The following is a 25,079-nucleotide window of genomic DNA, read 5'->3' as shown; positions in this document are numbered from 1 at the left end:
TTCCACATTCTCATGTGCCTGGCTTGTGTGTTCCTGTTGTGTGTGGGGGGTGGGGTTCTGTTCCACAAATGTTTTGCTCCCCCTAGTGGTCTTCAGTATTACACCACTTTATGTCTGACATTAAAACACGTGGGTTTGATACTGCATTTGAAAAACAACAACAACCCTGAGAGTTCTAGAGATGGAACTCCCAATATATCTCATCTGGGTTGGCCCTCACCCTAAGCTGGAAAGTTCCTGAAAATCAATTCCCCCCACCCACAACTAGTCCTGACTGATGAGTACAAGAAATGGCACAGAGTTGGAAGGAAAAAAGTTGTTTGCATGGCAGCACTGGGACATGGGACTCCATCATCACTTTGCTAGGATTTCTGATACTTTCCTTATCAAAAGTTACTACCAGAGCAGAAAACACTCCATGGCCTGAAAAGCTCCCCTTCCCCTTCCCCAGAATATCTCCAGTTTCCTGCTCATTTCAGCCTCAGTGCCGTTTCCTGCTTCCTTGCCTTGAACTGCTTCCCTGTGAAGGGAAGCCTGAGTTATCCTGTCTATCTCTACTCGTTTTACCTCTTTCAAGCCAAGTGGGGATACGCCACCAGCCTCCCTGAGCAGCCCCCTTTCCCCTGCCCTACATGAAAATGTTCTGCCATTTAAAGGGTGGTGCTGAAGGGGGCACATACTACAGTTCTCCTCGTCCGAGTTGTCTCCGCAGTCATTGTCGTAGTCACACTGCCAGCGGCCGGGCACGCAGCGGTTGTTCCTGCATCGGAACTGGTATGGCTCACAGGTTCGCTCGTCTGAAAATGAAGGATGTAGAGGTGGGGGTGAGGGAGAGAGGAAAGGGCAGGGAAAAGACGACATCAGTACGTTGGAAGTAATGTCCAACTAATCCCATATACATTTTCAGCATCAGGTTTCATGGAATAGTTTGAAGATGTTGTACAAATTTGTATGTGATCGCAACATATAACCAACAATTTTTCCCTGCCAGCAAATATCCTTGAAGAGAGAGAGAGAGCTGTTACAAAGACATAGAGCTTTTCTGCAATTTCATTTTCATCATTTGTAAGTTTCTGTTGTTTCAGAGTTTTTTGTCCCTGTTCTGCATGGGTTTTGCTCCATCTAGTAGTCAATTCAATATTGCATTGGTTTATCCCAAGCATCAAAACCTGCCATTTAAATCTGCAGGGAGATACACCTGACATAACGAAATCTAATATTTAACCAACCACTAGAGGCAGCAAAACATGCGTGGAACAGGAACTTAAAAGTGAGGAAAGTTAGAATGTGGAAGAGTCCAAAGGGTCGTGCTCTTTAATGAGAAAGAAACTGTATCCACATGGTAGCTTCCTACCCTTTTAGCTGGGCAGCTTAGCATGCAGCTGGGGATGCCAAAAGTGATATAGGAAAGCAGGTTTGTTTTCCATGGAGACGTTCCCATGCTCAACACAAGAAGGTAACTGTGTCATCAGTTACACCAAGTGACAGAGATGGTCCAGAATATAATGTTTCATGTACTCAGAAAGGTGCTACCCAACGTGCTTGTTCAGCATCCAAACCCTGAGCCCACAGCTGTGTGGATATATCACAGGCAAAGTGGCTGGCAGTCCCCAAAGCTTTGCTCATGCTATAACCTTCACCTTGGGATCTTGCGTCTAGATGTGCAAAGGGGTCAACAGCCCCCTGCAGCAAGACCCAATGTGGAAAGTGAGAGAGACAAGGGGGCGATTTCTCTCTCAACGTTCTGAAAACCCTCTAATGCAAATAAACCACAAACCAAAACTACAGGCACGGACAGGCCAGCCATCCTCCTAATCCGTTTTAGCTCAACCAGCCAGACGGCCACCTGTTTAACTTACCACACTCTTCCTTGGGTTCGTCTGAGCCATCTCCACAATCATCCTCCCCATCACATTTCCAACGTGCTGGGATGCACCGACCCGAATCCTTGCATCGGAACTCATCCAGGCCGCATCTCATTTGTGCTAGGAGAATGGAGAAGGGGTGGGAGGGATGAATGATGGACTCCGTTCACATCATTGGAAACCAGCTGCCTGTGTCTGCCCTCCAAACGATGTTAGGGGAGGCAAAGGAATCTGCTTTTCCCTGAAATGGCTGTTTGGAGACTTCACATTTCAAGGGATACAATATTTATTACAAGATTCACCCCCCTGAGAAATGATATGTTTGATTTAAAATAATAATCAAGTTACTAGACCAGTAGCTTTCAAACATTCTAGCTGCAGGGCATCCTTTTGAGATTGCCTGCTGAAGATTGCCCTCGACAGTGTAAAGTATCTGAAAATATTTATAGAGCACAACTCGGTTTGTGCAGTGCACTATCTGGTTCGCATAAACTGAGAACAGCTAGATTCGAGTTCAGTAGCACCATAGAGACTAACACAATTTTCAGAGTATGAGCTTTGACTCCCAAAAGCTGCCCTGAGCCATTTGGGAGGGGCGGGGTATAGATAAATAGAAATTTTAAAAATACCCCCAATATCTTGTTGGTCACTATGGAGCTACTGGGCTTGAATCTAGCTCTTCTCCTGCAAACCAATATGGCTACCCTCAGAAATTAAGAACACATCCTTGAATGCACCCGATGTCTCCCACCTCAGTGAATGCTGGGTAAGATCAGAAGTGGAGGGCAAGCTGGTTTCTGGCAAAATGCTGCAGGGTTCTGGAGTAGGGAAAGGGAGAAGCAGACTAAAGTCCTTCTCAAATGTCGTCCTGGGTTTCTTTCACCATCTCCAATAAGACTTTTTTGCCTAGCCATGCCTACTGCTATTTGCTTCTGCCTGTGACACAGAATGTTTCCTAGAATGCAGGGAAGCCGAGTGGGGCCAGATGGCCCTGTTTGCACAACAGGCTCCTCTTGAGGAGCCCGCCATGCAAACACTGCCTCCGCTGAGAAAGTCTTGGCCAGGGGAAAGAGGCAGCATAGGGCCTATGCCTCACTCTTAGGCTGTTTCCCCTGCAAGGGAAGGCAGCCTGGGAACAAGGCCAAGCCACCTCTTTCCTCTGCCTGAGTCTCAGGTAGGGGAAAGAGGCCATGGTCTAGCTGGTGTGTGGAGAGGGGGCGCCTAGAGGTGCATCGTAGGCCATGCAGTGGGTGCCCTAGGCAGCCACCTACATGGCCTACTCCCACACGCTGGCCATTTGTGTACTTGACCCAAGTGAAATGAGCTCCAGCAAATCTCATTTGCTGATCTCACAGTAGAACCTTTTAAGCATCTTCATGCAGAATGAGCAAGCTTTGATGACCTAGCTCACCTCTTCGAAGGCACAAAAATTGAGAATACCTTTCAAGACATTACCGCCTTCTGAAGCAGTCAATCCACTATTCCCTCCCAAGGCCAAAGACCCTTGTAAGTATTTCCACGATGCACAGAAGTGCCTTACTGCAATTAGCAGGTTCATCTGATCCATCCACGCAGTCATTGTCTCGGTCACACACCCACACCCGTGGGATACAGCGTTTGGTAATGGCACACTGGAACTGGTTTGGGGCACAAGTCACCTCCGCTGCAAAGGGAAGGGAAGTCCAAAGAAAACGACCAGTCAGAAAGCAGAACAAAGCTGGAGTTTGCCTCACTCTGGCTTGTTGACACAGTTTGACAATAGTCAAAACTATATATTCTGTATTGATTAAACAGAAGACATTATTCACATTTATAGCAAACTGGAAACCCTTTACTAACTTTCTGTGAGAAACAAAAAAAAAAATGAACGCATGACTTCTGGTTTTGGAGACTAAAAGGGGAGAAAGGACTACAGAAAAATAAGTTTTATTTTGATGATAGGGATGCAATTGTGACTTCGGTAACTATGCCAATACTTTTTGTGGAGAAAACCAAAAGTGTTTCCCCATCTCCCTCTTCATTTCTTGCTTGTTTTTAAACGTCTTTTTCTTCCAAGTTTTTTCTCCTTTTTAAATGACTAAAACTCTTTAATAAACTTTTTTTAAAACAACTCTGTATATCACTCAGGTACAGAAACTGGTACTGTGGATCAATGTTCCCTCTAAGCTGTAGAGTCTTGTGAGCAAAAATTTTACTTTGTAAGCTACTGGCATTAATGTGAGCTACTGGCATTAAAGTTGTGAGCATAAATTAGTGTGTTCTAGGGTTACCCTTTCTGAGCTAAGACAAAAATGTGTGAATTGGAGGCTAAAAATCTGTGAGCTAGCTCACACTAACTCAGCTTAGAGGGAACACTGCTGGGGATGGAATTCAGCATCTTCAAGATTCCAGCACCCTTTTTTAAAAGAATGTGTCTAACTCTAACTCTCAGGACTGTGGCACCAAAGTATGCATTTGTATTCCACCTTGTAATGTTCCAAATGCAACAAAAAAGGGGTCTCAAGGGGGACTGGAGATCTCTGAGTCCTTGTAGCCCAGTCAGAAGGCAGGGCTACAGCACCTCAAAAAGGATATTATAGCATTGGAAAAAGTGCAGAAAAGGTCAACTAGAATGATTAAAGGGTTGGAACACTTTCCCTATGAAGAAAGGTTAAAACGCTTGGGGCTCTTTAGCTTGGAGAAATGTCGACTGCAGATGACATGATCGAGGTTTAAAAGATTATGCATGGGATAGAGAAGGTAGAGAAAGAAGTACTTTTCTCCCTTTCTCACAATACAAGAACTTGTGGACATTGAATGAAACTGCTGAGCAGTTGGGTTAGAACTGATAAAAGGAAGTACTTCTTCACCCAAAGGGTGATTAACACGTGGAATTCACTGCCACAGGAGGTGGTGGCAGCTACAAGCATAGCTTCAAGAGGGGATAAGATAAGTATATGGAGCTGAGGTCCATCAGTGGCTATTAGCCACAGCTTATTGTTGGAACTCTCTGTCTGGGGCAGTGATGCTCTGTATTCTTGTGCTTGGGGGGGGCACAGTAGGAGGGCTTCTAGCCCCACTGGTGGACCTCTTGACGGCACTTGGTTTTTGTTTTTGTTTTGGCCACTGTGTGACAAAGGGTGTTGGACTGGATGGGCCACTGGCCTGATCCAACATGGCTTCTCTTATGTTCATAGGGAGATGTTGCAAAAAGGTAGTCAAGATGCAAAGGTACATTGAAATCCCCTCAGAGAAGGGATCCAAGGGATCTGGGCTCCGGTGACCTGCATAACTTTCCCCCCTCACCATGAAAATGAACTCTGTAAAATGAGGACAAGATGTGATAAATGTAGCATATGTTTATCATGTCCAAGACTGCATAAATGGCAAAAACTCTTGGGTGATAATTTGTGTAGATGTCCTGATCATTTTAAATCCAGAACACATGTGAATCCCCCTAGGTTCCAAACCAGCCCTGGACAACGTTAATGCTTTCTGTACTGGAAAGTTTGGCACAACATGTTCAGTTACAACTATTATTCCAGAAAGCGAGATTCCCATACTCTTTTCCAAGGATAACTTACGACAGTCCTTCTCGTCCTCTCCATCACCGCAGTTGTCCTGCCCGTTGCAACGGAAGATGCCGGGGATGCAGCGGTTGGTGTTGGTACACTTAAACTGGCTGGGTAGGCAGACGTGCACCTCTGTCAAGAGAGAAATGAAGCTAAGTGGCTGGATGCTCATCCTCCTACTATTTCACAATGGTTTAACAGAAGTTGGGATCACTTTATCTTAAAAAAGATAATTTTTAATTCCTTGGAGATGAATTCTGAGACTTATGATAACAAATTTGTTAATGTCTGGTTTCCCTTCTTAACGTACAAGGTGGGAAATGACATTCTCCCAATTAACCCTTTGTACAACAAGATGCTATTTTTCTGAGTATTGATATGTTAGCTTTGTGTTTATTACCAATAATGTAACCCTAATCTTTACATTTTGGTTTTGCAGTAATTTGCTTTGGTTGTTATTATTTCTTCCTTCTTCTTTCTGATCTTTTTCTTTCTCCGATTTCTTATCCTCTATTATCATGCGATATTACCGTACGCTGTTATGTTTCAAAGTTTCTAAATCAAGTTGTTGGTTGAAAAAAAGAAAAAAGAGAGAAATGAAAACACTCTGACAGATTTCCCACTAGCCTTACCTCAGTCTCACTCTCCTTTTCTCTGCAGGGCTTCTGTCGGATTTCACACAAGCTGCCCCAAGGCTGCAACACGCTCTGCCTCTTTTGCGCAGCAAACAAGATCCTCTAAAACTAGTTTCTGTTTGCTGCACGAAAAAGGGGAAGCTAGTTGCAGCCCCAGGGCAGATAGTGTGAAATCCAGTGGAAGCTCTGCGCAGAAGAGGAGCGTGAGACCAGCATAAGGCTAGTGGGGAATCAGTCTCGGAAAATTAAATCTTCAACTTGAACACAGGCCTGAGCATTTAGTGGGAAGCCCTGGTGTTAAGGGGGCTTCAGGCAGGTAGCCGTGTTGGTCTGCAAAAGAAGAGCAAGATTCGAGCACAGTAGAAACTTAAAAAGACCAACGAGACTTTTAGGATATAAGAAGAAGGTGGTTGGATTTCTACCCTGCCCTTCGCTTGAAGTCTCAGAACAGTTTATTATCTCCTTCCTTTCCTCTCCTCACAACAGATGCCCTGTGAGGTAGGTGATGCTGAAAGAGTTCAGAGAGAACTGGGACTGACTCAAGGTCACCCAGCTGGCTTCAAGTGGAGGAGTGGGAAATCAAACTCGGCTCTCCCAGGTTAGAGTCCACGCTCTTAACCACTACACCAAACAGACTCTCAAGCATTTGAGAGTCAAAACTCCCTTTGTCAGATACAAGTAGGAATGGAGATCCCTGAGCCCTTATATCCCAATTAGAAGGTGGGAGGGGTGTTGCATTTCCTCAGTGGAACTGGCTTCCGGCGGGGGTGGGGTGGGGGACGACTCTCCTTCTCTGGAGGTTTTCAAACATCTGACCGCAATGGCCATCTGACAGCAATGCTGATTCTGTGAACTTAGGCAGATCATGAGAGGGAGTGCAGGAGGGGTGGCATCAGTGCTTAGTTCTCGTAGTCCTTTCTTACACCCCCAGGTAAATGCTATTCGCCACTTTGGGGTCAGGAAGCAATTTCTCTCTAGGCCAGTTTTCAGGGGTTCTGAAAGTTTTGTGGGGGTTTTTGCCATCTTCTGGGTGTGGAGCAGGTGTCAATGGGTGTGTGTGTGTGGGGATAGATATTTGTAAATTTCCTGCGTTGTGCAGGGGCTTAGACTAGATGATCCTGGATGTCCCTTCCAACGCTATGATTCTATGACCGTTGACCTTGTTCACAATGCTATTAAAATATCTACATGAAGCCACTGGGTGAAAACATCAGTTAGTGTGGACTGTGCTGAGAATATCTTCCATCACATCTGGGAGCCTCAGCAGCTTCTTTGAACCTCAGCTTGAACACTGATAGGTACTGCATGAAACTGAAGTCCCAAAAAGACAGAAATGGGACTGGTATGTCAGTAAAGCCCTGTGGCGCAGAGTGGTAAAGCTGAAGTACTGCAGTCCAAGCTCTGATCACGACCTAGTTTGATCCCGGTGGAAGCTGGGTTCAGGTAGCTGGCTCAAGGTTGAATCAGCCTTCCATCTTTTCGAGCAGGGGTCATTTTGTAGAAAAATAGGTTGTGGAGCTCATCCAGGAATTATGCAGCTGCACATACTATTAAATGGACAAGGAGGTAGAACTCTCAGAAGGAGGAGGAGGAACTCTCAGAAAGGTTCAGGAACTGCACTCCTGTGAGCTTCCACTGAATCTGAGGCCTGCTTCCAAGGTCGGTAAACTGAGTCCCCAGCTTGCTGGGGGTAAAGTGTAGATGACTGGGGAAGGCAATGGCAAACCACCCCATAAAAGAAGTCTGCCATGAAAACATTGCGATGCGATGTTACCCCAGAGTCGAAAACGACTGGTGCTTGCACAGGGGATTTCCTTTACCTTTTAGGTCAGTGGTTCTCAAACTATGTAGTGGAATGCCAAAGTGCATCACAACTGTCTTGCAGGTAGGTTGTGAAGCCAGGAGGGAACAGGCAGAATAACAAGAGCTCACAAAGGAGGTTCTGGGAGGTTTGGCAGCAAATTTGGGTCTGCCGCCATGTAAGGGATGAAACTGCCATCAGGGATATTTGCAAGTACTAAAATGTAAAAACCAAATAGAAACTTGTTTGGAGTTAGATGATATGAGTTTCTTGTGTTTTATGTTGGGGAGTAGCATGGAGAGATTCTGCAAGCAGGTCCTGAAGAGTAAAATAAATTTAGGAGTGGGTCCCTGATTCAGTGAGATCAGAACCACTGTGGTAGGTGATCTTCTGAGAATTAGGAGAAAGGGTCTTTCAGTCTTGAAGCGGATCAGAATCATTCTGAAGATTTGCAGCCAGGACCCCGCTTTGCTTCTGGAACTTCAGAAATCAGTTATGCTCAATGGTGCCTTATATTGGGTACAGGGAGCACCTCTTCCTCAAAGCTCAGGAACTAATCACAGGGCCAGGTGCTCCTTTTTTGTTTAGAAAAGAGGTCTGGTTGTAGGTATATAGCCAGAGTGTTCTTGGTAAAAGCACCTACGTTATGCAACAGCCTCCCATGGAAATTTTCTCACTGAGTTCCAGAAAGCTTCTCCTGTTTCATGTCTTAAAAGGTTCTATTTGTGACTCCCTGATTTTTCTGTCTCTCTGTTATGAACTAGTTTGTGGCCTTCATACTTTTGTGGCTTTTCTCACTGAGTTCCAGAAAGCTTCTCCAGTTTCATGTCTTAAAAGGTTCTATTTGTGACTCCCTGATTTTTCTGTCTCTCTATTATGAATTAGTTTCTTGCCTTCAAGCTTTTGTGGCTTTTGTGAACTGTTATGAAGTGTTAAAATGTTTTAATGATTTTATTGTACTTTGATTTTAATACTCTGTTATTTTAACTGTTGTTAGGCACCCTGAGCCCATCAGGGGAGGACGGGATATAAATGCAATAAAATAAAATAAATAAAAAAAAATTTTCACTGAGTTCCAGAAAGCTTTTCCAGTTTCATGTCTTAAAAGGTTCTATTTGTGATGCTCCAATTTTTCTGTCTCTCTATTATGAACTAGTTTGTTGCCTTCAAGCTTTTGTAGCTTTTGATCATGACATATTTAACTGGTGTCATGGGCCTGGATAGTTCAGGCTAGCCTGATCTTGCGAGATTTCAGAAGCTAAGCTGGGTTGGCCACGGCTGGTATTTGGATGGGAGAAGTCCAAGGTCACTAAAGCAGGCAATGGCAAAACACCTCTCTTGCCTTGAAAACCCTATGGGGGTTGCTATAGGCTGCAAACTGATGGCACTTTCTACCACCAACAGTGCTGCAAACTGATGGCACTTTTTATTTTTGAACACTCACATTTCCTAAGACACATAAGGGCATCTTTATACAGAAAGTCATCTGATGAAAAGAGGAAGAGTCAAGAAAATGAACATACAGACTAACTTTACAATATGGGTTTGGTCAACTGGAAGCCCGGGCCACTCACCGCAGTTGGCCTCATCTGAGCTGTCATGGCAATCGTTGTCCCCGTCGCAGATGAAAGCGGGGTTGGTGCACACGCCTGTCAAACACTGGAACTGACCTGGGCGGCACTTGAATTCAGCTGTGGAGAACAACACAGAACATGATGCTTTAGGCCAGGGGTGCTTAACATAAGAGCCACATAGAATAAACAGCAGATATTTGACAGCCACAAGACTTGAACATCCGATGTTTGAGAGCCACAAAGAAGGGAGGGAGGGAGGGAGAGAAGGGTATAAAGTAAGCAAATTTAACTTAAAATGCATTCTTCAAGCTGCCAGCTGGCATGATTTGAAGAAGTAATTTGAGGAGATAAATGCCTTCTTCAAGCTGACTGACAGGGCCATGGGGGCTTCGAGGGCCACACAATATGTGTGAAAAAGCCACATGTGACTCCCGAGTCACAGTTTGGCCGCCCCTGCTTTAGGAAGAGGACATCCTGTAATGAGCTGGACGCACTAAGGACCTGTACTCCTCTGAACATTATTTTTTTTGGTTTTGGCCAGCTATAACACATTTGCATAGTCTGAAACCAGCCACTCTGCTTCTCCCTACATTCTGCTTCAACTAGAAACACAGGGGAAAGCTTCCATACTCCAAAAATGCAAGCTAAAGAATGCCAGATTTGTCATTCATGCTGGTTCACTCCCAGATGATTATACCATTGCTAATTTGGCTGGAACTCATTCTGTGATTCAGCACAATAGAAAAACCAGTCCAGGTGCTAAATTGCTGTTCTATGCTTTTTTCGGGGGGGAAAAATAACAAATTGTGCTAGCACAGGGACATTGGCTCAATGGTAAAGCATCTGCTTTGTATGCAGACGGTCCCAGGTTCCATCCATAGCAGCTCTTTTTAGAAGGATCCCACACAACAGGTCAGAGCACAAAATACATAGCCAAATGGAGCAACGGTCAGACTCTGTATTAATGCAGCTTCTAGTATCTGTATAGCAATGACTCTGCACAGAGCAGCCACTGCAAAAGAGACAGTATGATGTATATAGCTGGATTAGCTGAATCTGCTGGGTCTTCCCTGGTCAACAGCAGCCACACAGGGCAAAAAAGTGACATGTTTATGAGGTCACTGCATGTACTTAAAGCCTCACTGGGGATTTTAAGGAGTTTTGGTGAGTAAGCGACATCAATGGGAACTTCCTGCTGTGACAGACAGGAGGCTGTCTTGCCCCTAAAGTGACAGACACTCAGCTGAGCCTATTGAAGTGCTGTTCCAGCATCCAGTAACCTTTTGGGGGAATAATGGAGGGAAGTGCAGAAGGAGTCAGTTTTTGGTCTGCCTTAAGCAAGAGATTTTAAGCAAGAGAGCAGTTTGAAGGGTGGCTCTGTCCGGCAGCATGGCAGAGTGGCTTAGCTCTATCTCTGGGAAAGGACAGAGCACTCAGCTGTTAGGTCTGTTTCTGGTGATGAGTAGGCCTTGTACCATTTAGTCTGACTTTTGGGGAAAAGCAGGCTGGTGTTTGTGGAATCCTGTGTGTGAAAGAGGATCCAACCTAATGGCTCGTCAGTAAAAGCCTGTTTGTACCTGAGAGCGTTAAAGAGAATTTAGACCACACTCTGAAGCTGTAACTAGTTTAAATGTATGTGCCTTAGCCAGGTTTCTCATTTGGCTGTCTGGAGACTCATGCTGCTGATCTGTTCTTTAGAAACAACTTGTAAATAAATAAATCTCCAAACAAACATGCTTCCTCAAAACTGTAAGAGGTACATCCCCTCAGTTGGCAGAAAAGGCCTCTCACGCATACAACCTGTCCCAAGGCACTTCAGACACCAGGCAAGTTGCCCCCAGTTCAGCTGCTGAATCAAACCAGGAGGAATCAAAGCCAAAGTGAATCACTCAACCCCAACTCTAAGAGCTTAACTATATGTCACATGTTTCTGTTTCTTCTGGTTTTCTTTTCTTTTTTGCAAATTTAGCTGTTGGAATTGCTTTGTGGAGGAAGAACAATGGCATGGGGTGAGGAAACAAAGACACTTTCCTTGCCTACAAACTTCCTGCTCAAAAAAGCCAGCTCTGCTGCTTTTATACACTATGGGAGAAAGGGATCAAGCAGTTGTAGTGTTGCCAGCTTCCAGGTGGTAAATGAGATAATTAGGAAACGTGCAGTGTGGAGTTTGGTAAGACAAGAGAAACACCGCGTAACTATAGGTTGCAATGGAAGCGCACTCGCACTTTTTACTCAAACAATATCACAGATAGATAGATAGATAGATAGATAGATAGATAGATAGATAGATAGATAGATAGATAGATAGATAGATAGATAGATAGATAGATAGATAGATAGATAGATAGATAGATAGATAGATAGATAGATAGATAGATAAATAGATAGACAGACAGATAGACAGATAGATAGATAGATAGATGATAGATAGATAGATAGATGATAGATGATAGATGATAGATAGATAGATAGATAGATAGATAGATAGATAGATAGATAGATAGATAGATAGATAGATAGATAGATAGATAGATAGATGATAGATAGATAAATTTATTGTCATTGTTCTCAAAAAAGAAAATGAGAGCAACGAAATGAGGTGCTCTTCCACAAACATACCAACACATCAACACCCACAAAAGGACATATACATAGACCATTTAAATGCATCTAAAAACACATAACCATTCATAACCGTGCATTTAGCTTAACCACGGCACTTGGATAGAAGCTGCCCTTGAATCTATTTGTCTTTGCCTTCAACACTCTATATCGCCTACCTGACGGTAAAATCTCAAATAGCAAGTGGCCCGGATGTGAAGGGTCCCTTAAGATCATTTGTATCTTCCTTCTACATCCCTTATCATACAGATCCACCAATGAGGGGAGAGAACATCCACAAATCTTCTGTGCTCTCACCATCACTCTTTGGAGCACCCTTCTCTCTGCTTCCGTGCAGCTCCCAAACCACACGCAGAGGCAATAAGATAAAATGCTCTCAATGGAACTACGATAAAAGGCAACCAGCAGACTCCCTGACAGTTGTTGTGATCTTAAGAGTCTTAAATAGTATAGTCGTTGCTGGGCCTTTTTCTCTAGAGCTAAAGTATTTGCTCCCCATGTTAGATCCTGTTTCATAGTAATTCCCAAAAACTTCCATTCTGTCACCTGTTCTACCATAACCCCATCAATAAACAACGGCTGAATGTCCAGACTACTCTTCCTATAATCCACTATAATTTCCTTCGTCTTATTTACATTAAAAATAAGATTATTTGCTTTACTCCAGAGGGACAGCTGATGAACTTCCCTCCTATACGCAGACTCAGAGAAAACTCGCACTGTTTTCTCAAACAATATCACAGAACAATTCCTGAATGTCTCTTAAAGTAAAAAATCAGGCTATTGTTGAAACTCCAACTTTAAATGTTGTCAAGTAACCTGACAACATTTAAAGTTTGAGTTTCCATAATAAACTGATTTTTTGCTGTAAGCAACATTCAGGAATTGTTCTGTGATATTGTTTGAGAAAACAGTGCGAGTGCGCTTACATTGCAACATATAGTTACGCAGTGTTTCTCTTGTCTTACCAACTTCCAGGTGGTGGCTGGAGATCTCCTGGGATTACAACTGATCCCAAGGCAACAGAGATCAGTTCACCTGGAGAAAATGGCTGTTTTGGAAGGTGGACTCTATGGCATTTCCCCAAACCCCGCCCCTCCTCAGGCTCCACCCCTCAAAATCTCCAAGTATTTCCCAACCTGGAGCTGGCAATTATACAGGGAGCTGTAAATTTTCCACAGCACAAGTAAAAGCAGCTCAGGGGTGGCTAATTTTATAGCAAGAGAAGGGCAAGGGAAGAAAGGGATAAAATTCCCCCCGTGCCATTTTCTGCCTTTATAAATAGCAATCCTGGAGGCTGCACATATTGAAATAAAGAAATTGTAATATGTAGCCGAGTTCTACGTAACACAACAAATGCTGGCAACAAGGCAGGATTAGGGAGAAGCCAGAAGATGGCTTACAAACATCTGGAAATATATCCAGAAACATCTGGAAAGTCTCTCCAATGAAGAAGTCCTGAACGTGAAGTAGAGTGCAGTTCTAGTCATACAGGCATACCCTCTGCTTTCCTAAAATTCCTATAAATTCCTTAAATGTGTAGTCTCCTAAGATGTTCTTGACCAGGTAGGAACCTTGGGGTACTAAAGGCATATCATGTTAGAATTTTACCTCAGCAATGCTGCCAAAGTGGTTCTGGAGCCATTCACTTCAAATAACCCACATCTTGCCAGGATGATACTCCACTGGTACCCATGATAAGGGCCTCCCCAAACCCCAAGCATCCTCTCCCAGCTGTTCACTCACGGCAGTTCTCGGGCTCATCCGAATGATCCCCGCAGTCGTCTTCTGTGTCGCATTTCCACCAGAAAGGGATGCACTTGTCATTCTTACAAACGAACTGTGATGGGAAGGAAAGGACATGAAGCTGAGACAAGGTATCGGCCTTTTCTTTCCCTCTATGACCCATCAGAACATCACCTAAGAAGTCACATTTCCCATGCCACCCTCCTAGATGAGACAGCGCCCTCATTATGCAGTCATGCTAAACAGTGACTAATTACAAGGGACTTCCTGAGAGAACTGCCAATCAAGGAAAAGCAAGCATTTTGTCTTACAGGCGCCATTCTAAGAAAAGTGGTTGTGCTGCTCTCCACTTTGTAGAGACCAACTCAAGAACGGGAGTATTCCCATCCAGAGTGGCATGGCTGCGGTCTCCAGAGCAGGGCCAGTGCTACGTTTACTGGCATCCTAGGGCGAGTCACCCACTAGCACCCCCCATTAAAAAAAATAATAGGAAAAATGAACTAGAAACTTTTCAAATTTTTAGGAAATAGAGTCTGGAGGAGGAAATGAGCCAGAGGAGGGCAGCAGAGAGGCCAGCAGCAGTGCTGCGCGGTGCAGGGTCAGATCTACATTTTTTTTTGAGGGGGAATGTGGACAAAAGTAAAAAATGGCACCCCCCTATATTTGGAAGGGATATCAATGGGGTCTAATGCCGTAGAGTCCACCTTCTCAAATGGCCATTTTCTCCAGGTGACTTGGAATGCAAAACTGGCCAGGCAGCGTCTGTGCTCCATGCAGCCTGCTTTTCATAGGGGAAAGTAGGTTCCAAGGAGCACACACGCTACATGTGGAGAGAGAGGGTTCCTGGCAGTGCCTTGTAGACCAAGTGGCACCCTAGGCGGCTGCCTACCTGGCCTACTCCCATGCACCAGCCATGCTCCAGAGCTGCTCATGCATGGAGATAAGACCTTGACTAAACTGTGAATGGAGGGATGCATGCCCAGGGTATCACTGGCTGCTGAAGCAACGTTGGTGCACCACTCTCGTTACCTGGCTGGCTGTGCAGTTGGAGATGCAGGTCTTGCCATCAGCACCCAGGTAGAAGCTAGTTGGGCAAGCGCACTTGAAACTTCCTCCTGGTGACAGCAGACACAGGTTGCTGCAGCCGCCATTGTTGATTTTGCAGGGGTGGTTAGGAACTGGAGAGTAAAAGGAAAAAAGATGCAGGAGCAGCGGCACAAGTTAGGTCGACAGCTGTCAAGATGGACCAAAGTAAAACCTATTCTGTTCACAAGAATCCCCACATCCATTGGAAAATGCATGATGAAAGTCTTTTCTACATTTAAGAAAAAAACAAAGAACACACCACTAATTCAGAATGCTGGTGTGCAGACAGAAGGAACATAAGAAGAGGCCTGCTGGATCAGACCAGTAGTCTGTTTAGACCAGCATCCTGTCACATAGTGATCAACCAGTTCCTCTGGACGGCCAATAACAGGACATAGAGGCTGAGGCCTTCTCCTGATGTTCCCTCCTGACAATGGGATTCAGAGGTTGACTGCCTCTAAATGTGGAAGAGCAGACCGAAATGTAAATAGAGCCTCATATGAATTGCTAGTCACAAGAAGTTTTCTTGCGATTGAAGAAAAATAAATAGGCATAGCTGTTCCAGGATCATTTTTATTAAGAGAATTACTCCTGGCCCTTGATAAAGACTTCATTTGGTTTGTTGAAACAGCTGTTGGGCAGAGGAGACCTTGAAGGATTCATTCAAACACTTTGGGGCAGTGGAGACTTTAGAGACTATCATACAAGCACTGTTCAGTCTGTTGAGGTCTGGTGAAGTGAATGGATACTTTTGCACACCTGAGAGCCCCTTTTGGAAGATTCACAGCCTCTTTGTACAGGTTTAGAGACAGTGCCTTGTTATACATCATATTGCATAGGTTTTCTACAATTTTGTGAATGTATGTACCTTTAAGCAAACCATTATATTTATACTCTATTTGTTCCCAGTGAGATGCTTTTTTTGCTTTCTGTACCTCGGTGATTCATGGGGCCCTTTTTCATCTCTGGTTCTAAATGTGGAAGAGCCAGGGGTGGAATTCTAGCAGGAGCTCCTTTGCATATTAGGCCACACTTCCCTGATGTAGCCAATCCTCCAAGAGCTTATAAAGCTCTTTTTTGTAAGCTCTTGGAGGATTGGCTACATCAGGAGTGCGCTGCCTAATATGCAAAGGAGCTCCTGCTAGAATTCCACCCCTGGGAAGAGCAGACCGAAATTAAAGCAGTGAGTTTGAATAGCGGGAAGTGGAAATAAGATCAGATTGTATGTTCTGTTTCTAAGTAGATTAGCTGTTGTCTGGACTACTTCTCTTGAATGTCCAAGAGACACCCCTTCATGTTCTCCGTTGGCTGTTCTTTCCAGGATGCTGAAAGCTTCAGCAGAGTATAGAGTGGAGGCAGTAGGCCATAAGGGAAAATAATTCATCCCTCTTGGCTACCATGGCACACAGCCACTGGAAGACTTTCTATATATTCCTCCCAACTGAGTCACTTCTCCAGCTGCCCAGATGTGAAAGGAGATGCCAATGTTTTCCCCAGAGATACCCAAACTCATGTGGCTTGAGCCCCATTCCTTTGGCAAGGTGCCCCAAATCAAAGACTTCTGCTCCACTGTGCGCTGCATTAATCGCTCTACACATATAGATATGTACACAGCACATCCTCTTCTTGCACACTTTTGTTAGTGCTTAAGCCAGCAAAGACAATGGAAATGCAGCTGGCAGGAGACTACAATGAAGAATCTACAGGACACTACAGTCTCTCTTCCCACACTGAGGAGCCATTCAGAAACAGGTGCTATTTCAGCTGCTAGGTTCTTTCCCTGCCTAGATCGGGCAGCAGCAACTTTGCATATTAGGCCACACACCCCTGATATAGCCAGTCCTCCAAGAGCTTACAAGGCTCTTTTTTGGTCAGCTCTTGGAGGACTGGCTACATCAGAGGTGTGTGGCCTAATAGGCAAAGGAACTCCTGCTAGAATTCCACCCCTGACTGCAAGTATACATAAACCATCATCTTTCATAATCACAAACACAAGCACAAATAAAAGACAATCATTCATAGTCATCTACCTTATCTATTATGTCTAACTGCATTTTATTCTATTACAATTATCAAACAGAACTTACTTTATTACAATAAAATTAATATAAACTCTAAATTTCCACTTCTTTATCTGTATTCTATCTTTTCTGCATTACTTCATGTCTAACATTTCAATATTACAAACAGGCATTGCCTAATTCTATCTCTTAATCTTTCTTCACTTTAACAATTCAATCCTAGTTCTCAGCTATATGATCAAAAATATATTCCATTTTTCCTGAAATTCTAAATTTGATCTATTATACAAATAAGATGTTAATTTTGCCATTGTATCTTTGTCACTGTACCTTAGTTTTGCAGCTGAGCTAACTCAACACGACACTCACCATCTGGTTGCCTGTAGGAGTGGAAGATGTGGATGTCCATGGGCCGATGCAGAGTGCTGATCAGTGTGGATTTGTTGGCGCCGGTGGTCTTGTGAGCCCGATTGATGGATTTGGTCTCCCAGTCGGTCCAGTAAATGTAATCCTCAAAGAGTGTCAGGGCAAAGATGTGAGGAATATCCTGGCTCAGAACTAGGGTGGGAGAAGAAATACACTTTTCACAGGGTGACAGGACTGAACTTGTATTACAGACCAACTCTACTACACATATTGAGACCAAGAAGATCCAGGTGACTACTGGCTACATGCAAATCTGGATCCAATACTATGGACAACCTGTTCCTGATTCTTAAGATGTTCAGTTCTGTGCAGTTGCTGCCCCTGCTTAGTTTCCAACAGGGACAGCAACTGCACAGGACGGAACATCTGAAGCCACTCCTGTGTTATGGAAGGCCTTGACAAGTTTTCTTTAGCTCTAGAAGCCAGCACAGAAATTTAGGAGCCAGACTTGTTTCAGCCTTCAAGGTTTTGAAATGGCCACATTTTCCAGTTACTGCTACCAAAAACCTAATCCTAATAAGGACATAAGAGAAGCCATGTTGGATCAGGCCACTGGCCCATCCAGTCCAACAGGCTGAGTCACACAGTGGCCAAAAACAAAAACAAAACCCAAGTGCCATCAGGAGGTTCACAAGTGAGGCTAGAAGCCCTCCCACTGTGCCCCCACCCAAGCACCAAGAATACAGAGCATCACTGCCCCAGACAGAGAGTTCAAACAGAGTTCAAATGGAGAGCACCGATCACGTTTAAAAACCTAAAAAGTAGATGCCCCCCTCTGCCTACATTTCATTGATGCCCATCATGCCTCAAATGATTTCTCCTTCCTGGTGCTAGAAAAATTTGATGCCCATCCTTTTGTAAGAACAGATATCCAAAACATTTACTGTGATGTGAATGTCATTTGATACATAAATTAAAAACAATGGAACCAACAGGTCTTAATCAGAGCTTTGACTGTCATCAGTTTTTTTGTAAAGTATAGTTTTGGGTTGTAATTACACTTAGAGCTTGGCAATGTATTGGCTTAGTAAAATTAGAACAGTGTTTGTATTTTGTGTTAGACTTTGTAACACGTTACATATCAAAGTAACCCTTTGTACTTGTTACAGGATGCATTAGTCAAAGAACATTGTCATATTTTGAGTTGTAACATGATAACCATTATGAAATAACTTTCCCTATCTCATTAAAATGAAGTAACTCTGACAGCTGTTACCAATTGTGAATGTAACTTTAAGAGCGTAAACGCTGGTCAATTTCAGCAGAGGGACGCTTCCAGATGATAAATTTTGGCGAGAATTCTCCAATGTAAATAATTGTACTGGTGTCCCCGTTGACTTAAAAATATTGTTCTAGGTGAGTAGTGTAATGTGGTATGCATGGCAAGTGAATACTGGACAGAGTATTTTATTGTATATTTTATGTTGTGTCAGGAGGAACCGTCAAGCAGTAAAGTGCTAAAAGACGAGTGATTGATAAAGGCGTGAAGCCGAAACCGGTCTCCAATACGTCTGAGGCTTTTTCTCTCTGGTGACTGACGCACTGTGAGGACTACCTTGCAAGATTGCTTTTGGAAACTTTGCACTTTATGTCCAAACATTGATTAAGGACTACAGTATGAATGCTTTATCACCACTTACATAGTGGCTTTCTTTATAAGTGAATTTTGTGATTACTTAATGATTTCTGTACCTTTAATGAACACTGATAAAATATAATGTTTACTTGAATGTAAAAGAGCAGTTTTTGTGCTACACAGGGATTTCTCCTTTTGTTCCATATCTTACTGTGTATCCTCTATTGTTTTTGGAAGCTAAGCAGGGACAGTACTTGGATGGGAGACCACCAAGAAAGACTCTGCAGAGGAAGGCAATGGCCAGCCACCTCTGCTTCTCACTTGAATTGAAAGCCCCTTGCTGGGGTCGCCACAAGTCAGTTGTGACTTGATGGCACATACGTACATGCAAAAAGTAACTGAATTCTTCCACCACCAATGAATGGTGTAAACTTAACATACAAACAACCAATGGCTTCATGCATGTTTTTGGTGCCAGTTTGATAGGTCCTAATATTCTTGGTCAGAATTTTACTTTTGAACTTATATGACTGTAAAACGATGTCTTTACATATTTCTAAGTGAAAAATAAAACATATTCTGATGTGAAGTTATAAACAAGCTTGGTACTTCCACTGCAGATTGCCAAGAGATATTACAATAAAAGATGTCACAGTGAACGTTCTAGACACAACACAGACCCAGCACTTGGAATTTGTTGACCGCTGTAGTATGTGCTATCCACATGCCCTCTTTCAAGGATATGCACATGCTTCAAGGAAAAAATGTACCAGGAAAAAATACAGGTCTTCCAATAGCTAAGCATACCCATCAAAATTTAACTTCCTAAGATCAATTATAATAACAATCAATCATGTGCCTATATTTTCTAAAAAGTGATGCTCTTATAGGAGTTGAATTCTAGTTAGCAAACAGAGAAATATAGCTGAAAGATTTGCTTTCTTTCTAAAACATGATGCTTCACATAGGAATTGAATTCTAGTTAGCAAACAGAGAAAGAAATATAACAGAGATTTGTTTTCTTTTCTGGGCTTAGGAAAGGAAACAAATCTCTCAGTTATAATTCTCTCTCTGCTTGCTAACTAGAATTCAGTTTTCTGTTAAGTAGACCAGCAATCTTTCCTACAGAGAAACTGTTTAATCTTAAACATTTACAGATAGATCAGCGCTGTTGATAATGGGAAGATCTCTCACCCGATTATCCCTCACACATACAGCATCTTAAGTGACAAAATTGTTTTTAATGACCACTCAGGACAGCTGTGGACATCAATGGGAAACTACAAATGGACTGATGCTTTCTGCACAGCTGAATGCATAATCCAGAGGAATGTGAGCCTTTCTGTTCAGCCTATCCTGCATATGCATTTCAAGCTTCACGGATCTGATGTGCCCCTCACCTATGTGCCGGCTGGAGCCATCCAGGCTGGCAAATTCGATGTAGTCCTCTCGGGCATCAGCCCAGTAGATGCGGCTGTTAATGTAGTCCAGGGTGAGGCCATTGGGCCAGGTGATCTTGGTGTCCACAATGACACTCCGATTGGTACCGTCCATGCCTATCTTGCCAATCAGTGAATGGTCACCCCAGTCCGTCCAGTACAAGTACCTGGGAGAGAGAAAATGGATTGGGTAAAGTCAACACACTGGACTGCAATGGTGATCACTGCTCAAGTAGTGAAAAATCCGAAGATGTGCGCCACGTGCCAAAATTTATTCAAGCAGGGGTTGTAGATCAAGGTGGTTTCCACAAGGAGACAGGCTTGCATGGTTTCCTCATTACTGCTGTGGCTGCAACTACAGTGCAGCAGCGACATACTCCCAATTACCCTACAGTTTCCCTGCCCCAGTCCCTCAGCAATAGCCATCCCCATCTCTTAGGCCTCAGGTTTTTACTTTTAATCAGCAGCTGAATGTTATTATAGCATATTCTGTTATGAGAATGTGTGTATCAGGTTTTCTGAATTCCAAGTCTCTAGCACATTGTTTTGGAGATACCAAGAGCCAGTTGAGTGTAGTGGTTAAGAGCAGTGGACTCTAATCTTGAGAACTGGGTCTGATTCCCCGCTCCTCCACATGCAGCCAGCTGGGTGACCTTGGGTCAGTTACAAGTTCTCTCAGAGTTGTTCTCTCGAGAGCAGTTCTCTCACAGCTCTCTCACCCCACCTACCTCACAGGGTGTCTGTTGTAGGGAGAGGAAGGGAAGGAGATTATAAGCCACTCTGAGACTCCAAGCGAAGGGCAGGATATAAATCCAACAAGGTCCTCCTCCTTCATAAGAATATAAGAAGAGCTCTGCTGGATTAGACCAGTGGTCTACCTAGTCCAGCTTCCTGTCTCTCATTGTGATCAACCAGTTCCTCTGAACAGCCAAAAACGGCATAGAGGCCAAGTCCTTCCACTAATGTTAGCTTCCCCTGCTGTTTCCATTTATATCTCTACCACTAAAGGAGCTAGAAACATTTTTTTTAAAAAATATGAAAATTGGGAACTCACTGAACCTGGTACATGTATTGATATACCACTGTATTAACAGAACGATATTCAACTACCAATTATAAAAGCTTCCAGATGGTGAGTGGAAGTAACAGCTGCTGGGGTGTGTAAAGCCAGAGAAAATGGCAGCCATGTTGGAATGGAAATCCAAACTTTCTTACCCACACAGCAGCCATTAAATTTTTACAGTACTCTCCCTCAAAACCTTGCAGTAAAGCAGTTTTCAGAAAGATGGGAGAAAAACCAGGGAAACCCCAGAAGATGCAGAAATACACTACAATTAGGGTTGCTGGCCAACGCCCATGCCTGGCAATCAGTGGCAGATTCAGAGGCCAGAGATGTGTTATCCCATGCACTGCTACTCCACTTATGGGGAAAACCTGGAAATGATATAGAGTAGCTCTAGGAATCACCAGAAACTCTATGGTAAAACTACAGAGCTTCTGGCCATTCTTAGAGCTACCCCATATCACTTCTAGGCTTATCCCAGAAGTGATGTGGTGGTGCATGGGATGCCGACTTAAATCAAAAACTCCCACTGTCACTAGGAGCGACAGTGGACAAGGATGATGGCCAGCTATAGGCCTCTTGCCATAGTGGGAGGCACATCAACCCTAACCACAATGCCGCACAGAAGCAGGAAAAAGCCTCAATTCCCAATAGCATTGATCCCAGCGCAAACAACCAGTGTGGAAATGGCCTGTGGTTCACACAGACCTGTTCAACATATCTCACTGCCTCCTCAAAGGTAGAAACATCATTCAGAATCAGAAATATTTTCTGGTTTTCAGTATTCTATTTGCACCCTACACATACTGTTCTCTCTTCCCTTTATATCACTTTAAATGGAATTGAGGTTCCGTTTAGCTTAGGTTCCACTTAGCCCTGAGCCTCTCCCCACTCCTCTAACAACTCCATGAAAAAAGAAACAGAATGTGAGAGCAACAAAGCTAATCTGAAAGGTAATGTAAGCTATACTCCCTCTAAATCGGTGACTCTTGTGAGCAAAAATCCTACTTCATGAGCTACTGGTATTAAAGTTGTGAGCTACTGCATAGATTAGTTTGTTCTGGGGCCATTTTCCCTGAGCTAAGACAAACATGTGTGAACTAGAGGCTAAAAATTGTGAGCTAACAACTCACACTAACTCAGATTAGAGGGAACACTGAATGCAAGTATTGTAAGTACAGGGTGTAGATTAAACCTAGATGCTCCCTAGTCTGGTTACAGCTGGGATGCTACCTGGAGGCATCTGACAGACTCACCCGTGCTGCACATCCACCACCAGTGCCCTGGGTTCCCGCAGCCCTGTGTTCACTAGCACGGTGCGGTAGGCCCCGTTGAGCTTTGATACTTCGATGGTGTCTCTTCCTTTGTCACACCAGTATAAGTTTCCACCCACCCAGTCCACAGCCAGCCCATCGGGGTTGCTCAGCCCGGTGCGGTGCAGAACCTAAAAGTGCAGAAAGCAAAGAATGGCATGAATCAAAGCAAGGAATTGGAAGGTATGATCTGGTCAAAGCTACCCTTGACCTTTTAAATGGACAGGTCTCTGTTACCCAGCATGCACTGCAGCTGGCAATGCCATGAATTTTGTTTCTCCCATTGACAAAATCAACTATAACAAAATATTGCCTATACATGGGCTTTTTGGTTGCACAAGAGCTGATTCTGAGCATACAGGCAGGAAGAGAGTTGTAAGAAAGTGGAGGTACACTCCAAAGGACCTCTAGTCACACACCTGTACATTGCTGCCATTGATGTGCATGCGGCGGATCATGCTGCCTTGCGTGGTGACATCTGTCCAATAGATCATTTGTTCCCGGTAGTCGAAGTCCAAAGCCACAGCATTGTTCAGCCCCTAAACTCCCCAAGGGAGAAAGGCAAGTGTTAATTCTTGTGCTGAGCATTCAGTGTCTAGATTAGGGATGGGCACAAACCTTGCCACGAACCTAATTTCATGTAGTTCGCAAACCGGAGATTCGTGGTCATCCCTAATCATGATCCTCCCACAATCCTGTGATTTTGGGGAGGTTCATGGGGTTCGTGTTGGGTACTGGAGGGGGCAGCAAGATAGATCCCTGCGTGAAATTACAGGCTGAACTGCATTACAGGCTGCAACCATTTAAGTGATCCTTTTCGCTCCCCCTCCTGCTTCCAAGTGTTCCCTTTAAAATGACTTTTGCAAGCAGGTACCATGCTTGCAAAATCCATTTAAAGAGAACATCTCCTATATAAATGGCTTTTGCAAGATCTTCCTCTCTTCCATTCTGCCATCCTTGGGAAGCCGCCGCCAAGAAAGGAGGGAGGCCCTGAACCTCACAAACTAAAACAGTTCAGTAAATGGGGAGGCTTGTGGTTTGTGTGATCTCACAAACCATGAACTGGACAAACCTCCACTCCCCTGGTTCATGCCCATCCCTAGTCTCGATAGTGCTGCAAAGAACACTGTTACAGTCAGGATTAGGTTCTGCTCAATATATGCAACAGGACTCTGCACCCACGATACTGTTTCAAGCAAACTGTAAAACCAGCCTTTCCAAACTCCTGACAGCTGAAGCACGTGTTCCTGAATTACAGCGGGAAGGCATAACATACTGTGTTGCCTGAAAAGTTTACTTTTAGAGCATGTTCTGTTTCTGAATTAGTCACTGTTCTGGGAATGTCACTTGATTAGAAGCAGTCATGCCCAGATCAGTGACTCATGCAGGAATGCACAGGGTAGCTTCCACTGAGAACAGGCAATGCTGCGGCTGCTGCGTCTCATTATTAGAAACAATCCAATCAGGTGTAGCAGAAATACTGACTGGAAAAAACCAGAAAGTTAATGATGTGGGGTGGTGCTCTGCACTGAAGTCAAGCCTTTCAAAGATACAAAACTGTTCTTTAAGTAGGCTTATCTCGACAAGGCTAACTTAAGCTGCAAATGTAAACTATGGCCACAACCAATGTCTCATCTGTTCCCAAAGCACCATTGCTCATTTGTCAGACCACTGGGTAAATCCAATCCAGAGCTGCTTGTTGCAAGTTGCAGACAGAGAGCAGTCTTTTCCAAAACCTGAAATCCCTTTAAAAAAACACCACTATTTATTTACTAATGGCATTTATGGATAACAACAACTTTATTCAATTATAAGAAAAATATGAAGTTATTTAATGATGAACGAGAAAACTAGTAACAACAATAACCAATGATGTACCGTGACATTTGTATCAGTGAGAATTTATGCAACAACATCAGATAGGATTTGGATGTTTGGTGATGTATTTAAGACACTATAGATTTGACTGCTTAAAAAACCAAGATGTGGTGGTATTTCAAGAGGCTTCTGTTGATTTGTTGCATGTATTTGTCAACAAATTCCAAAAAAGCCAACTATGTATTTGTAAAGTTAGTTGTGTAAGATGGACTGTCAGTAGATTGGAGCTGGCGGGAAATTCTGTCCAAGATCAAAGGCCAGGGACCAAACCTTGGACCTTCTGCATGCAGTGCTTATGAGCCAAAGCCCCTGGGGCTGTGGCTGAGGAAAGAAAGTGAAGAAAGGAGGCATAAAGATTATTGGAAGGAGAATGAAATTGGCACATTTGTCTCTCATGACGCTGTCTCATTCCTGTAGGAAAGATAAGGAAGTAAAAACAGGGCCTCTACAGAACCTGCTCCCTGCCTTCTGTGTTACCTGTTT

General features: G+C 43.7%; 1 protein-coding gene across 6 annotated transcripts in view; it reads right to left on the bottom strand.

Moving 5' to 3' along the window:
- Positions 1–25,079, bottom strand: part of LRP1 (LDL receptor related protein 1) — a 518,071-nt gene that overhangs the window by 43,466 nt on the left and 449,526 nt on the right. For all 6 annotated transcript variants that reach the window (XM_060252267.1, XM_060252262.1, XM_060252264.1 and 3 more), the window contains 11 exons: positions 23,138–23,257; positions 22,662–22,849; positions 20,304–20,509; positions 17,271–17,459; positions 14,824–14,972; positions 13,795–13,888; positions 9,427–9,543; positions 5,429–5,548; positions 3,406–3,528; positions 1,860–1,985; positions 681–797 (listed from right to left, as the gene is read on the bottom strand). In XM_060252267.1, the coding sequence (XP_060108250.1) occupies positions 681–797; positions 1,860–1,985; positions 3,406–3,528; positions 5,429–5,548; positions 9,427–9,543; positions 13,795–13,888; positions 14,824–14,972; positions 17,271–17,459; positions 20,304–20,509; positions 22,662–22,849; positions 23,138–23,257 (1,549 nt within the window). The remainder of the gene's footprint in view (positions 1–680; positions 798–1,859; positions 1,986–3,405; positions 3,529–5,428; positions 5,549–9,426; positions 9,544–13,794; positions 13,889–14,823; positions 14,973–17,270; positions 17,460–20,303; positions 20,510–22,661; positions 22,850–23,137; positions 23,258–25,079) is intronic.

This window comes from Heteronotia binoei, chromosome 13 (assembly GCF_032191835.1).
Source record: "Heteronotia binoei isolate CCM8104 ecotype False Entrance Well chromosome 13, APGP_CSIRO_Hbin_v1, whole genome shotgun sequence".
Classification (NCBI taxonomy): domain Eukaryota; kingdom Metazoa; phylum Chordata; class Lepidosauria; order Squamata; family Gekkonidae; genus Heteronotia; species Heteronotia binoei.
The sequence above is the reverse complement of the archived record's forward strand: the minus strand, read 5'-3'. Positions and strand labels throughout refer to the sequence as shown.